Below are 16,319 nucleotides of genomic sequence, written 5' to 3'. Positions count from 1 at the left end.
GTTAAATAACTTGGTAACTTCCAAAACCTGACAATCGTTAACATGTTTACCAAAGAAAATATAGCTGAAGTGCTAGGTCAAAATAAGCAGTGCCATATATAGTGTAGTTCAAATATTGGGAATCAGGGGTGATTTATTTTACAATCTATATGAGCTAATGTGTTCTAATGTATCATATAAAAGTATATGTGGAAAAATACAAGAAAGTAAAATGATCTGTACTATTGTATATTTAAAGTTAAAACTTTCAGTTTTTAGGAAACTTTGAGCACCACATTTATTGAATCACATTTGTGCTATATAATAATATCAAACAATCCCTTTAAGAATTTATAGAAAGCTATGTCTGAAGTCTCTTCTGCAATATCTGTTGCTTAATAGTAGCTTTTTCAAAATATTAATTCTGAGTTTATTTTATAGTCAAAAAATCCTATTTTGAAAGGAATCTATTCTAAAAGAAAAAGAAAAAATCCTAATGTTAAGTTTTAATACCTAAAGACATATTTTACTAGTTATGGCTTTCTAATATATTAAGTCTGCATTTAAATACTTAATGTTTTATTAACTGTGGCTTTATATTTCTGAATATTAAAACTTTTAATATTGATCATTATTGTATATTTTAATAAAACATATAGCATGTTTTATTACAAAAGGAAAAGTACCAAATAATTCATTGTTTATATCTAGAGAGCTTAAAGCCTGAATTTAGTAAGTTATTAAACAATAACTTCAGAACATGATCAAACAGGTTTACCACTGAAAGAAGACCTATGAAAATGTGTTTTGACCTAACTTAGTATTGGGCAGCTATACAGATGAGTTATTTCCATTTAACCATCTTGCTGTAATGTACTACATTTGAAGCACCTGGATGTGCTGTCAAATTAGAAATTTAGCATTATACATTTGAAGCATTGAGAAACATTGGTCTTTCATCTCCATTTGTTTCCTCCATCCCTTCCTCTGCCCCACAATATGTTATCCATCTGGCTTTAATGCTACATAAATATGCATTGTCTCATGCCTGTTTGCTTTGGATGCTGTGTGCTGAGCTGTAACCAAATGTTGCTTCTTTTGTTATCTGTATACAGCTGCTTGCTTTAAATTAGTAGATTCTGAAATAGTTTTCCTTGCATGTCTAAAGTAAAAATATTGCATGTAAAAAAATAAAAATAAAAAAATAAATAACTTGGTAACTTCTAAAAACAAATTCTATATACTTGAGCCAGAACCTTCTAATGGATTGATTTAGGTCCTGTTGATAGTTTCTGATGGCCCAGGTGAGACGAGGTGGCTCACACCTGTAGTCCCAGTACTTTGGGAGGCCAAGGCAGGAGAATTGCTTGAGGGCAAGAGTTTGAGACCAGCTTGGGCAACATAGTGAGAGCCTGTCTCTACAAAAAATAAAAAATTTAGCTGATCATGGTGGTGTGTGCCTATAGTCCTAGGTACTTGGGTGGCTGAGGTGGGAGGATCACTTGAGCCCAGGAGATCAAGGTTGCAGTGAGCTATGATCATACCATTGCACTCTAGCTTGGGTGACAGAACAAAACCCCATCTCTTAAAAAAAGACCCTTCATCACTTTTTCCACTTCTAGGAATGCATCTTCAAGTAATATCTGGACAATCATATAAAGATATTCATTGTTTATAACAAAAAAAAATCAGACCCATTCTATTAATAGGAGATTATTAAATCATGATATAGCCAATTAATGGATTGTTACGTGGCCTTCAAAATGGTGCTGTAGATATATATTTATTGATAAAGATATTCATTACCTATTGCTAAGTACAAAAGCTTATGAAACAGTATAAATAGTATAATCTAATTTTTTCTTTAAAAAATTATACACGTACATCTGTGAGAATATATATGCCAAATGCAAATAATAAATAATCTTATTTTTATTACCTTTTTGTGTTTTACATACTTCTTTGAGACGGGATTACCCAGGCTGGTCTTGAACTCATGGACTCAAGCACTCCTCCCTATTCAGCTCCCAAGTAGCTGGGGCTACAGGCATGTGCCATCATGCCCAGCTCTGTTTTCCATGCTTCTTGTTGTGAGCATGCATTACTTTTAGAATTAAGGGGGGAAATTATATTTCCTTTTTGGGGGGAAAATAAAAAATGAGTAAAATAAAAATTAAAGAGTAAAGAAAAATAGTAAACAGTTCATTTGAAACTCACCTGTGCCATCCTCCATGTCAGGAATTCTGGGTAGGGGACAAAGCTGTGGCTGGGTGCCTGAACACAGTGCCCGCCCTGGTGCCCTGCCCCTGTGGTGTGGTTTTAACAGATCGGGTACTCTTGTTTTTCTAAAAATTTCAGTTGCAGGTACTTGATCAGATGTAAGACTGCCGAAGGGCTGTTGCCAGTACTTAAGAGTTTTCTAGGGATTTAGAGGACAGAAAAGGTTGCTTATGGATTTTAATTATTTTATACCTTCAAGAATCACAGGTTGATTGATCCTGTGTCCATGGTAGCTGCCTGATAACATCTGTGTGATTGATGGGCATATAACCAGAGCCAGAATGGATTATTCTTTCTTTCCTTTTCTTTTCTTTTTTTTTTTTGAGCCAGAGTCTCACTCTGTTGCCTGGGCTAGAGTGAGTGCCGTGGTGTCGGCCTAGCTCACAGCAACCTCAAACTCCTGGGCTCAGGCTATCCTCCTGCCTCTCAGCCTCCTGAGTAGTTGGGACTATAGGCACATGCCACCACGCCTGGCTAATTTTTTTCTATTTTTAGTTGTCCAGCTAATTTCTTTCTGTTTTTTAAGTAGAGACCAGGTCTTGCTCTTGTTCAGACGGGTTTCGAACTTGTGCGCTGAAAAGATCCACTGGCCTTGGTCTCCCAAAGTGTTAGGATTACAGGCTGTGAACCACCACACCCGGCCCAGAATGGATTATTCTTGATTTGTCAGGGATGATAGGTCCTTGGTGGTGATAAGATTATGAATTCCATTGTTAAACCAGTAGGGTAGTGCCCAAGATTGTTCAGAACAAAGTTGGTCTAATAACATTGAGAATAGCAGTTTATGTGATTTCTAGAATAAAAATAACATTGTAAGAATTGAGTTATAATTTGTAATTTTTTAAAAAAGGAGATCATAGTAGCCTTTCTGTTTGTTGTAGAATTGAATGTTGCTTTTGAGTTGAGGACAATAGGTGGCAGTGTCCCCTATACAAGAAAAACTAAAGAGGAAGGAAACTGGTTTTAGAGAGGTTCTAGGGTTGAAGAGTAATGCTGCCTTCTTGTGAGACCATTAATCCTGCTAGATGGCAGTTTTGCTAAGTAGTTTTCATAGCGAGAACTTAGACACAAACTCCTTTGTTTTGGGGAGGAAAAGCCTGTTGTCATTTTTAATACTTTCTGTTTTACAGTGAAAATACAGGCATGATTGTAAAGTTTTAAATGAAATTCCCTAGAGACAATTTTAATGCACTTTATTCTGTCTAACTATGCCCACTGGCTGCCAGCTTCCCTTTTATTTATGAGGAGTAGTAGTAAGATTTGACAATATTAAATATGTAATGGCAGGGGCAGGAAAATGCTGTTTAAAGAATAGCAATTATGTAAATTTTATGGCTGTGAAAGAAGAGTTGAATAAAGAGAAAAGGATAAGAACAAAAGAAATGAATGCAACTTGGAATTTTATGATTAGTCTAAGATGGTCATGTAGTTTAAATGTCACCTGAGGATCAAGATGCCAGATGTTATAAATGAACTATAGTAAGATTTGCTGCCTTTGTCTTGTGTGAATTATGTCTAAAGATAAGTAGATGTGTCCTTTGTGACCAGACAAAAAAAGAACAATTTTTAGAAAATTTCAAGAGAAATTATACTCCTAACATTATTTGTTTGCTTGCTTGTTTTAATTATAAGATATTTCTTGTCCGGGCATGGTGGCTCACACCTGTAATCCTAGCACTCTGGGAGGCCAAGGTGGGAGAATTGCTTAAGGTCAGGAGTTCCAAACCAGCCTGAGCAAGAGCAAGACCCCATCTAAAAATAGAAAAAAATTAGCTGGGTGTGGTGGTGGGTACCTGTAGTCCCAGCTACTTGGGAGGCTGAGGCAGGATTGCCTGAGCCCAGGAGGTTTTTAAATTGTTTTTTCCTAGTTGGCCAATTAATTTTTTTTTTTTTTTTTTTGAGACAGAGTCTCGCTTTGTTGCCCAGGCTAGAATGAGTGCCGTGGCATCAGCCTCGCTCACAGCAACCTCAAACTCCTGGGCTCAAGCAATCCTCCTAGCTCAGCCTCCCGAGTAGCTGGGACTATAGGCATGCGCCACCATGCCTGGCTAATTTTTTCTGTATATATTAGTTGGCCAATTAATTTCTTTCTATTTTTGGTCGAGACGGGGTCTCGCTCTTGCTCAGGCTGGTTTTGAACTGCTGACCTTGAGCAATCCGCCTGCCTCGGCCTCCCAGAGTGCTAGGATTACAGGCGTGAGCCACCACACCCAGTCGAGCCCAGGAGTTTGAGGTTGCTGTGAGCTATTATGACACCACTGCCTGGGCAACAGAATGAGACGCTATCTTAAAAAAAAAAATTATATATATATATGTATATTTCTTGCATAAAAATGGATATACTATAAATGAATGGCATAACTTCCAGTGTTTTCAACACTAGAAATATTTCAGCTTCTGTCCTTAACTGTTTATCTGTGTCTGATAATGTCACTGAAACCCTGAATCCATGCATGCGTGATGTCATGAGAAGCCATGTTCCCCCGCTGGTTCTAGAGCCGCCCTTGCCTCCCGAGATGAGGATCAGGATAGTGGACTCACCCATCTAGCTTGGTGGTCGCTTTGCCCATAACCAGTTTGGATGGCTCATTTTACCTTTAGTTTCCAAGTTTAAATGTGGTCTGAAGTAGGTTGTACCTGAGACAGACCTCTAAAGGCTAATCCTTTGTATATGAAGCCCTGCTTTGCTAGCCTTCTGTCTCTAATATGATGAGGACTGCATCTTTTTCTTTCCTTTATATTTTCAGCACCTGGAAAAAAGCCTGGCACAAAGTTAATACTTAATATGACATTTATTGAATTAATGAATAAATTTTGAGCTCTTTTTATTTCATAGGACCTGACTTTGTTAAACAATCTTGGAGGCCGGGCGCAGTGGCTCACGCCTGTAATCCTAGCACTGTGGGAGGCCAAGGCGCAGATTGCTTGAGGTCAGGAGTTTGAAACCAGCCTGAGCAAGAGCGAGACCCCGTCTCTACTATAAATAGAAAGAAATAATTGGCCAACTAATATATATATGAAAAAAAATTAGCTGGGCATGGTGGCGCATGCCTGTAGTGCCAGCTACTCAGGAAGCTGAGACAGGAGGATCACTTGAGCACAGGAGTTGGAGGTTGCTGTGAGCAAGGCTGACACCACGGCACTCACACTAGTCTGGGCAATAGCGTGAGACTCTGTCTCAAAAAAAAAAACCAAAAAACAAAAAAACAATTTTGGAGCAATGAATGTGAGAAAGTTAACCACTAGGTACCAAAACATACCCAACATTTTATCTCATTTATTTTTTATACAGCTTTACATAACATTATTGTTATTGTATATTTGTAATAATTATTGTACATATAATTGTTATAAATATTCTAGGCTTTATGTTACTTCTGAAGTGAATTCATGCCATTTAAAAGTATCAGAACACAAACATACCAGCATTAAGTGAAAGACATAATGGCATAAAGATTTCAGAAGCAAAGGTTCCTCATGGAACTAGGATGAGGAAGGTGATGAGCCTTCTAAAACAACAAGATATTTATGTTTTAGGGTCTTTATTTGTTTAAATAGAGACAGGGCCCAGACAGGAGTGCAGTGGCCCCAAGATAGCTCACTGTAACCTCAAACTCCTGGGCTTAAGTGATCCTCCTGCCTCAGCCTCTTGAGTAGCTGGAACTACAGGCGTGTGTCACCACCACACCTGGTTAATTTTTTTTTTAATAAGAAATGGGGTCTTTGCCTGTAATCCTAGCACTCTGGGAGGCCGAGGCGGGCGGATTGCTCGAGGTCAGGAGTTCGAAACCAGCCTGAGCAAGAGCGAGACCCTGTCTCTACCATAAATAGAAAGAAATTAATTGGCCAACTAATATATATAGAAAAAATTAGCCGGGCATGGTGGCACATGCCTGTGGTCCCAGCTACTAGGGAGGCTGAGGCAGGAGGATCGCTTGAGCCCAGGAGTTTGAGGTTGCTGTGAGCCAGGCCAACGCCACGGCACTCACTCTAGCTTGGGCAACAAAGTGAGACTCTGTCTCAAAAAAAAAAGAAATGGGGTCTTGCTATGTTGTCTAGACTGGTCTTGAATTCCTGACCTCAAGTGATACTTGCATCTCAGCCTCCCAAAGTGTTGGATTTACAGGGATGAGCTGCTGCACTTGGCCACTTTAGGGTCTTGATTAAAAGCTAACAATTTGTTATCTGGGGAAGATTTTGTTGCTTATATGTGTCATTGTGTGCAGGTGCTCACTGTGGTGAGTCCTTGCCACTAAGTGTTCAGAATGGGAAAGAGTGTCATCTACTCAGAAACACCAGTGTCTGTGGTTTTGATGTCCCTGACAACAAATAAATTCTTTCAATATAATACTAACAAAAAAACCCCTAGGTAATGATTTCAGTATTGCTTTTTTCTTACTGTTAGTTACCATTAGCTTGCATATTTATACATTCATTCCACTTTGAAGGCCTACTGTGGGCCTGGTGTGGTGGCTCACGCCTGTAATCCTAGCACCCTGGGAGGCTGAGGTGGGCGGATTGCTCGAGGTCAGGAGTTCGAAACCAGCCTGAGCGAGGGCAAGATCCTGTCTCTACTATAAATAGAAAGAAATTAATTGGCCAACTAATATATAGAGAAAAAATTAGCTGGGCATGGTGGCACATGTCTGTAGTCCCAGCTACTTGGGAGGCTGAGGCAGGAGGATTGCTTGAGCCCAGGAGTTTGAGGTTTCTGTGAGCTAGGCTGCCACCATGGCACTCACTCTAGCCTGGGCAACAAAGCGAGACTCTGTCTCAAAAAATAAATAAATAAAGGCCTACTATGTGCCAGGTACATGGCTTCTGCCTCCGAGGTGCTGTCAGCCTAGTGGTAGAGATGGGTGTGTAAAGAGACGTGATCCTTTCAGCAGCAGCACATTGCAAGGCTGTATGTAAGGCAGGGTCAGAACACTGAGAACAGGCAGGTGTCTACTGGGGCAGGGGTTATAGGTAAAATCAGAGTGAAGAATTTGTCACCAGGTGAATGTAAGGACCATTTCTGGTGCTTAACCAAAAAGGTATTCAAAGTAACCAGCTGTGAGAGATTTACTGAACGGCAGCTACCAGCAGGGCACCTTCCTAAGGCATGGATTTGAGAGCAGAACCTCCAAAGAGAATGTGACTTCCCCTTACCGTTCTGGTTTCTAGGGGACTGGCACACTAGGGGACTGTGGTGGGCCTTCAGTGTCCCCAGTCTATCTAGAATAGTAGTTTGCGTCTTACTGGTGATCATTAAATGTTTTTACAAGATGAATGAAACTGTTCTAAAAAATTCATATTATGCAAGAAATAATTTGAGTTATTGGTTTACTTTATAAATATATTCTTTATTTTGTAAAAAAGATTTTCTATAGAATTAATTAAAAAAAACAACTCCCCTGGGTGTTATATAATTATTTGTATAATTAATTTTACTAATTTACCACTTTTCTGGTATTCCAGTGTGTAAAGGTAATCATGCTTGCATAAATACTTTAGATTAATAAGCCTTATGATTAAAAGTTCACATTTTAATAACAGTCAGTGTTGTTTTGATTGGTTATGTGCCAACAATGTGTGCATTTCTAACAATTGATATACTTAACTTTTTGTCTCAGAATTAAGGCACTGAGGAAGGAAGTGATCCAGAAATGTTATTTTAACTTGGTATTTTCCTTAGAATGTAATATTGGTTAATACTTGGATTGAATATTCCTTTTTTTCTTTAAAAATTTTCTATTAAAATTTTTTTTAAAGTATTTGGACAGGATAGCTTTCTTTGAATTTCATATTTAAGTACCTCTTCTCTTTATCTTGTTTCTTTGGAACACAGCTATAAGAATAAATATTTAAACTTTGGTGGTCTTTTCAGATACAGTTAAAAAACTCCAGGACCAAAAACATGACATGGAAAGAGAAATCAAGACACTACATCGGAGACTTCGGGTAGGATAAATCTTCATATATGATCTTGTCAGAAATCGTAATTTTCTGACATTTGAGGTATAGTGATAGACCACATTATCAATCATCTTAAGCTGTTGGTACAGTGGTAATATTGGCCCCATTGGGCTTTGGGCAGAAAGCAAATGCTGTCGTTTCCAGTTGGGACTAGTGCTGGATTTTGTGCAGGAGAATATACTACAGGTGACTATCCCTAATCTGAAGTCTGAAATGCTCCAGAATCTGAAGTTTTTTTTGAGCATTGATTAACATGATGCTCAAAGGAAATGCTCATGGATTTTTGGATTTGGGATGCTCATCTGGTAAGTATAATCCAAACATTCCAAAATCTGAAAAAATCCAAAACATTTCTGGTCTCAAGCATTTCAGATGAACAATACTCAACCTCTGGTAATTTATGGGTGGTAATTTTAGGAAGATGGATTTAGGAAACAAGTGTTATATTTTGAAAACAAAATTTATTAGCTTTGGATTATAAAGTGTCCCAAACTAAGCTGCTTTCATGTGATTGTTGTTTTCTTTATTCTGTAGATTCAATCAACTTGCCAACAAGCAGGGCCGCCATAATGCCTAGAGAGGGGAAAAAGCTAATCTCATAGTTTGGGTCCTGCCACAGTTCTCAGGCTGCCTTCCTGATGTCAGAAAATCCCTTTGGGGGCAAGGGGAGCCTGGGCTTAGGCATGGCCCAGCTGTGGCCCTGGTGGAGGTGAGGCCCTGGGGCGACTTCCCACCCAGCCGCACCCGCATCCTCCACGGCTGTGGGAAGCAACAGATCATACAGTTCCTTACTGCCTCTTTGTATAATTTTGTCTGCCTGCATTGAGTTTGTTGTTTTTCTTCTGGCTTCCTCTTCCTTTTCCTTTTCTTTGATTTTTTTTTTTTTTTGCAGTCTTTGATGTCAGGATATTTATAGTTTTTTACTATATGGTTCACATACCATTAATATACCTTCTTGAGCTTTTCAGAGGTAAAGCTTTGTAAATTTTGGAAGATGTTTATTTTCATAAGACTTACTTTGAGACTTGCATGAGGAAGGGAGGCTTGATATTAGTTTCATTAATATTTATTGGGTACTGAGTGCCTGATGCCCCAGTAGGCAGATCAGCTAGAAAACCTTTTCCTCATTAAGAACAAGTTCACTAATAATAGCTGCATGGCCTGTTAGAAATAGGTAATAGCAATTCTCTGGGATAAAAAAATTTAATCATCATTTGGAAATACAGTGCATTATAGCAATCTAATCAGAAACAAATTTTATTGCTTTTAAATAAATCTTCATTGCTCTCTTTTGGAAATAAAAAGTTAGTTTTTTAATATAGGAAGAATCTGCGGAATGGCGGCAGTTTCAAGCTGATCTCCAGACTGCAGTAGTCATTGCAAATGACATTAAATCTGAAGCACAAGAGGAGATTGGCGATCTGAAGCGCCGGTTACATGAAGCTCAAGAAAAAAATGAGAAACTCACAAAAGAATTGGAGGAAATAAAGTCACGCAAGTATGTTCTCAGAAACCAGTGTGTACTTATTTTTCAATAGAGAATGCTTAAATCCCAATTTTGTAATGCAGTATTGTGGAAAGAGAGTGGAGGTTGACACTTAGTAAGATTGGATATGATGGAAGTTACTCTACTTTTCTGGGCCTCATTTTATGATACATGTAAAATAGTGCAGTTGATATGGATCTTTCAGAGCTGTTGTTGGTGCCACACCTCTGGAGGGAGCCAGAATGCTCCTGGCATAGGGTACATCATACTCTCTCCTTTCCTCTGCCCTCACAATCCAGCCATGTTACTTCTCTTCAGATTCTAGCTTTGTGATGAAGGTGTGGACTCTGGAGCCTCTTATTAGCTGTGTGGTCTTGGTCAGGAACCTTAATTTCCCTGAGCTTTAGTTTTCTCATCTTTAACCACTTTGGGACCGCTCTCACTGACCACGAAACCTTGCCCACAGCTGGCACTCACAGTCCGCACGGTAGTATGTGCTGTGCACTGACGACAAAACGACATCCGTTTTGCTCTTGTGTGATGAGGAAAGCTTTAAAGCACTGAAAGCTTGTTTTGCTTTACTTGTAATGTAGATCAGAATAGGTAATATACTACGTTATATTTATTTATTTATTTAATTTATTTATTTAGAGACAGAGTCTCACTTTGTTGCCGAGGCTAGAGTGAGTGCTGTGGTGTCAGCCTAGCTCACAGCAACCTCAAACTCTTGGGCTCAAGCGATCCTCCTGCCTCAGCCTCCCGAGTAGCTGGGACTACAGGCATGCACCACTATGGCCGGCTAGGTTTTTCTATATATATTAGTTGGCCAATTAATTTCTTTCTATTTATAGTAGAGGCGGAGTCTTGCTCTTGCTCAGGCTGGTTTCAAACTGCTGACCTCGAGCAATCCACCTGCCTTAGCCTCCCAGATCATTATTTTTAAATGTTCGCAATTTTATTTTGATAAATGAAAAATTAGAAAAGTCATATCACGGCTGTCGGCTAAAGTTACTTTGCACGTTCATCTGTGGCTATCAACTATAGTCGACACTTGACGCTTGTACCGAAGTGATTAAAGTGGAGGCAGTACTGCCTGCTTTACAGTATTGTTGAAAGATAATACCTGCAAAGTGCTCAGAGCAATACCCAGTATACCATGTTTCCCCAAAAAGAAGACAGGGTCTTATATTTATTTTTCGTCAAGAAGACACCCTAGGGCTTATTTTCAGGGGATGTGTTATTTTTTTTAAAGTATGGTACAACAATCTACATTTATTCAAATATAGTTAATTCGTCTTCTTCTGGAACATCATAACTCTCCAAATCCTGAATGTGACTCTATTTCCTTTAGAACTATTGGCCCCAATCTCTCATGTCGAGCAATAGAGCTCTCATGGGGCAGATGAGAAGGGCTGTTCGTCTTCTTTACCCGCTCTGTGACGAAATACGTGGGTTGTGCAGATGCGCTGTGTAGCCACGCCCATCACTAGGTCTTATTTTCCGGGTAGGGCTTCTATTGCGCAAATGCTTAGAATTCCCGGTAGGGCTTATTTTATCGATAGGGCTTATTTTTGGGGAAACACGGTACTTTAGTATTTTTGGAGTCCCAAGTAGAGAATATAGGTGAGTTTCTGTCCGTCACTCACTTGAGTTTTCACTTGTTTTATCATACGACCCTATGAATCTCCGCAGTAGTATCTTTCACTCCATCTAACAGAGATCATTGGAAACTTGAAAAAATTATTAGATGAAATGACATTTGTGATGTGTTCTGAGCTCCACAATGAGACTCCATCTATGAATGGGGACCCTTTGAAGTTATTATTATTATTATTTTATTTATTTATTTTTTTGAGACAGAGTCTCACTCTGTTGCCTGGGCTAGAGTGCTGTGGCATCAGCCTAGCTCACAGCAACCTCAGACTCCTGGACTCAAGCGATCCTCCTGCCTGAGCCTCCCAAGTAGCTGTGACTACAGGCATGTGGCCAGCTAATTTTTTCTATATATATTTCTAGTTGGCCAATTAACTTCTTTCTATTTTTAGTAGAGACAGGGTCTCGCTCTTGCTCTTGCTCAGGCTGGTTTCAAACTCCTGACCTTGAGTGATCCGCCCACCTCGACCTCCCAGAGTGCTAGGATTACAGGCATGAGCCACTGCGCCCTGCCCGAGGTATTATTAAGAATTTGATTATTCCTTACTTTGAGTAATTCTTAAGTAGGTATAGGGAAAAAATTCAAAAACTAACAGAATATCTTTTAAAAGCTACCTTATGGGCCGGGCGCGGTGGCTCACGCCTGTAATCCTAGCACTCTGGGAGGCCGAGGCGGGCGGATTGCTCGAGGTTGGGAGTTCGAAACCATCCTGAGCGAGACCCCGTCTCTACTAAAAATAGAAAGAAATTAATTGACCAACTAAAAATATATATACAAAAAAAAACTAGCCGGGCATGGTGGCACATGCCTGTAGTCCCAGCTACTTGGGAGGCTGAGGCAGGAGGATCGTTTGAGCCCAGGAGTTTGAGGTTGCTGTGAGCTAGGCTGACGCCACGGCACTCACTCTAGCCTGGGCAACAAAAGTGAGACTCTGTCTCAAAAAAAAATAAAATTAAATTAAAAAAAAAAAAAAAAAAAAAAGCTACCTTATGTTATTGTTGCCCAGCTCTAGTATATGGCCCAGAGAAAAGTATTCCTAAGCATTTTTCATTGGCTTCCTTAAGCAGAACAAGGAATATGAGGCAGATTATTGTTTCTTTTTTTTTTTATTGTTTCTTTATTGGTATAAAACTTGGATGACATTACTTTTTTTCCTGTATACTGTTAAATGAATAATGTATCAGAAATCTTTATTCTCTAGTGAATGAAATTCTACTCTTAAAGGATCATTCCATTGGATCTCAGAAGCTGATCAGTCTCGAGGCACATATTTAAAAGAACCTTTTGAGAAAGGTGATACTTTGTAGAGTAGTAGTTCTCCAAGTGAGAGCTTCTGGGCTAAGGCCCTTTCAGGGGTCTGCGAGTTAAACTGTTCATAATAAAACTATCACGATGTTTGCCTTTTTCACTGTGTAGACTTTTGCACTGAGACTGAAAAGCAATTGTACACTGTTGGTGGATCAAGGCCTTGGCACCAAATTGCACTCATAGTCATTGTATTCTTCACCACCACACACTTGTATTTAGGAAAAATGCATGTTTCACCTAAAGATGTCCTTGGTGAAGCAATAAATTATTAATTTTGCTAATTATCAGTATTTGAGTAAATGCTTTTTAGCATTCTATATGACAAAATGGAAAGTATGAAGAAAGCACTTCTGTATCTGCTGTATAATGAAGTATGAGGCAGTCGTGAGGAAAATGCTGTGTGATTGTTTTAGTTTGACCTACTTCTCTTTTTTTCATGGAATGCCATTTTTGCTTGAGAATGACTGACAGACAAACTGCAGTATTCAGACTTTGATATTTGGTAGATATTTCTTGAAAATGATTAAGAGAGCCTGTCACTTCAAGGAAAACAGCTAACCATATTTGTTGCCAGTGATAAAATGTGGGCATTCCAGTGGATTAGGATTTTGGAAAACATCTATCTACCGTTGGTGAGCCTGACAGCTCCTCATGTTTAAATAGTTTTCTCATGAGATCATTTGCAAAATTAACAAATGTGACTTAAAAAAAAATATATATATATATACACACACACACACATATATAGTCTAATGACAGGCATTTGGAAAATTTATGTAACTCAGTGAACCAGTATTTTCCTTCTTTTTTTTTTTTTTTTGAGACAGAGTCTCGCTTTGTTGCCCAGGCTAGAGTGAGTGCCGTGGCGTCAGCCTAGCTCACAGCAACCTCAAACTCCTGGGCTCAAGCAATCCTCCTGCCTCAGCCTCCCAAGTAGCTGGGACTACAGGCATGTGCCACCATGCCCGGCTTTTTTTTTTCTATATGTATTAGTTGGCCAATTAATTTCTTTCTATTTATAGTAGAGACGGGGTCTCGCTCTTGCTCAGGCTGGTTTCGAACTCCTGACCTCGAGCAATCCACCCGCCTCGGCCTCCCAGAGAGCTAGGATTACAGGCGTGAGCCACCGCGCCCGGCCTAGTATTTTCCTTCTGACCAATGAAAGATGTTAAATGATCATGTATGGGTAAAAGATGCATGCAAAGTACAAAATTGAGTGGATTTTAATTGATAGAATAGGAAAAGTTCATTTATATCGTTTCAGATTCCACATTGAAACTAAATTTTAAGTTATTATCACTTGCTGCATTTTGGTGTAGTATCAAAGAAGAATAGCCACAGTTATCTACAAAGGCTATTAAAATATTCTTCCCTTTTCTGTTTATATATCTATATAAGACCTGCTTTTTTTTCATATTGCAATAGATTGAAAACAGAAGAAATGAGAATCTAGCTTCCTTCTATTAAGCCAGACTTTAAAGAAATAATTAAAAAATGTAAAGTGCTGTTATTCTTCTTACTAAATTTTTTTTAGTTTTGGAAAATATAGTTATTTTTCATAAAAATATGCAATCATGTTAATAAGTCTTGGGTTCATTTTTATTTAGAGATGAATTAAATATTGTTATGTATTTCTTAGTTTAAATTTAATTTAGTAGAAGATAACCCACATAAACAAAAGCTTTTGGTGTCTTTAGTCATTTGTAGGATAGAAAGGGTTCTAAGATCAAAAAGTTTGATAATCATTGTTATAGACTCCTTATTAAAACTTCTAATCATGACAACTAGCTGAACTCTAGATCCTGTGGTACATCTTGAGGTAAAAGACTCTGGCAAAAGAGACAAATGGCCACCAAAGTAAATTTTCCTAAGGACTGGCTTTATTTCGGTCTATCTATGACGTACTTGATAGTTATGTGACATGTACAAACTCTGCAATTATACTCTTATCCAGGTAAAAACTTGGGTGTCAATCAGCTCAGTGAATTAGAGTGGGCAAGAAATGAAATGGAATTGATTTTTTCAGATGACTCAGGATACATCACACTGAGCTTCTAGGGGACTCATATTACTAATATGGATCTAAGGGTTTTTTTCTGTTTGGAGATTACAACAGTTTTCTTGGGTTTTTTATTTGTTTGTTTATTTTTAAGAGCATGGGCATTAGTTTCACTTCTTTGTGTTTCCACATCTAAGCATGACATGTTGGCTAGAGCCAGTGTAATTATTCATACTGGTGAATGTACTGGTGAATCCCCAGGCTCCTCTGAAGGGTTGGGTCTTCTTGGCAGTACAGGATCTGGAGATTCCCAGGTCTGAGTCAGGATCTCTGGCCAGTCTGCCTTCCATTTTACTGCTAATTGATTACTGGTACCCTAACCTTACACTTACTCAGATGAAGATGGAATTTGATGATTATTTAACTTACTTAGGATAACCTGATATAAAAATTTCAATATCATTTCCTGGATATTTACCAAGCAAATGGGAATATTAGACCAGGTAATTTACTAAGCTCAACTGATACAATTATTTAAAGATACTTTTTAATGCTTTTCAGTTGGGAGGGGAAAATATATATTTTTTAGTACATAGGTAAAAATGCTCTGGTTTTAATATTCAGGCAAGAAGAGGAGCGAGGCCGGGTATACAATTACATGAATGCTGTTGAGAGAGATCTGGCAGCCTTAAGGCAAGGAATGGGACTGAGCAGAAGGTCCTCAACTTCCTCAGAGCCAACTCCCACTGTCAAAACCCTTATCAAGTCCTTCGACAGTGCATCTCAAGGTAACTGATTTCTTGTACCCAGTGCCATAGGCATGTGGTGGTATTCACTTATCATATGTTCTCTGGCCTACTTTGATATTCTTTACCATCTTACTCTGTTAATCTCATTAACTTTCTTATAATATTGATGAGTTAGACTTAATATAAGGTACATTTTAACAGGAGATTTGAGACGTATGCAGCTTCAGAGGTGTCAGTCTCAGACTGGTGCGTTAACCCATACAGAGATGTGTCTTTTCTCCGTAGGTGGATCACACACATTCCTGTGACTATAAGTATCTTCTCTCTGCCTAAAAACTTCCAGATGCATAACTTCAGCTCTTCCTTTCCTGTGAGTTCCTCAGTTCTGTATATCCAGATGCTCATTTGGCATTGACACTCAGGTATCTCCTAGACATCTTTTATGTCCAAAACCAAACCCTTGTCTCCCAGTGCCAGCCTTTCCTTACGTGTAAGTGGCAGCACCACTCACCTGGTTACTTATGCCAGAAATCTAGGAATCTTCCTTAAGTTCTTCTCCTTCTCACCCCTTCATCTAGTCCTTATAGCAAGTCCTGGTGATCCAGCCTCCCACATGGGTATCTTTGCTCATCTACTCCTCTCCACCTCTAGTGGCACAACCTGTAGCTTGAGTCATAATCAACCACTAATTTCAGTAACCTCCTGATTACCTCGCTGTTTCATTCCATGACAAAAAGATATTTTCTTATTTAAAATCCTTTAATTGCATTATTTTAATTGGGATGGAATTCTGATTCCCAGATGTCTACATGGTCTGGCCCCTGCTGACCCTTACCTCATTTGAACCACTCTTCCCTGCTTGCTGCAGTCCTGCACTGCACTCAGGTTCCAGATCAAGCCAGGCTC

General features: G+C 38.9%; 1 protein-coding gene across 2 annotated transcripts in view; it reads left to right on the top strand.

Annotated features, from left to right (window-relative positions):
* The window catches only part of SPECC1L (sperm antigen with calponin homology and coiled-coil domains 1 like), a 170,098-nt gene that overhangs the window by 70,443 nt on the left and 83,336 nt on the right, over positions 1-16,319 (top strand). For both annotated transcript variants that reach the window (XM_012749269.2, XM_012749270.3), the window contains exons 6-8: positions 8,129-8,202; positions 9,540-9,715; positions 15,289-15,452. In XM_012749269.2, the coding sequence (XP_012604723.1) occupies positions 8,129-8,202; positions 9,540-9,715; positions 15,289-15,452 (414 nt within the window). The remainder of the gene's footprint in view (positions 1-8,128; positions 8,203-9,539; positions 9,716-15,288; positions 15,453-16,319) is intronic.

This window comes from Microcebus murinus, chromosome 22, assembly GCF_040939455.1.
Source record: "Microcebus murinus isolate Inina chromosome 22, M.murinus_Inina_mat1.0, whole genome shotgun sequence".
NCBI classification, from domain to species: domain Eukaryota; kingdom Metazoa; phylum Chordata; class Mammalia; order Primates; family Cheirogaleidae; genus Microcebus; species Microcebus murinus.
This window is presented reverse-complemented; position numbering and strand designations above follow the sequence as displayed.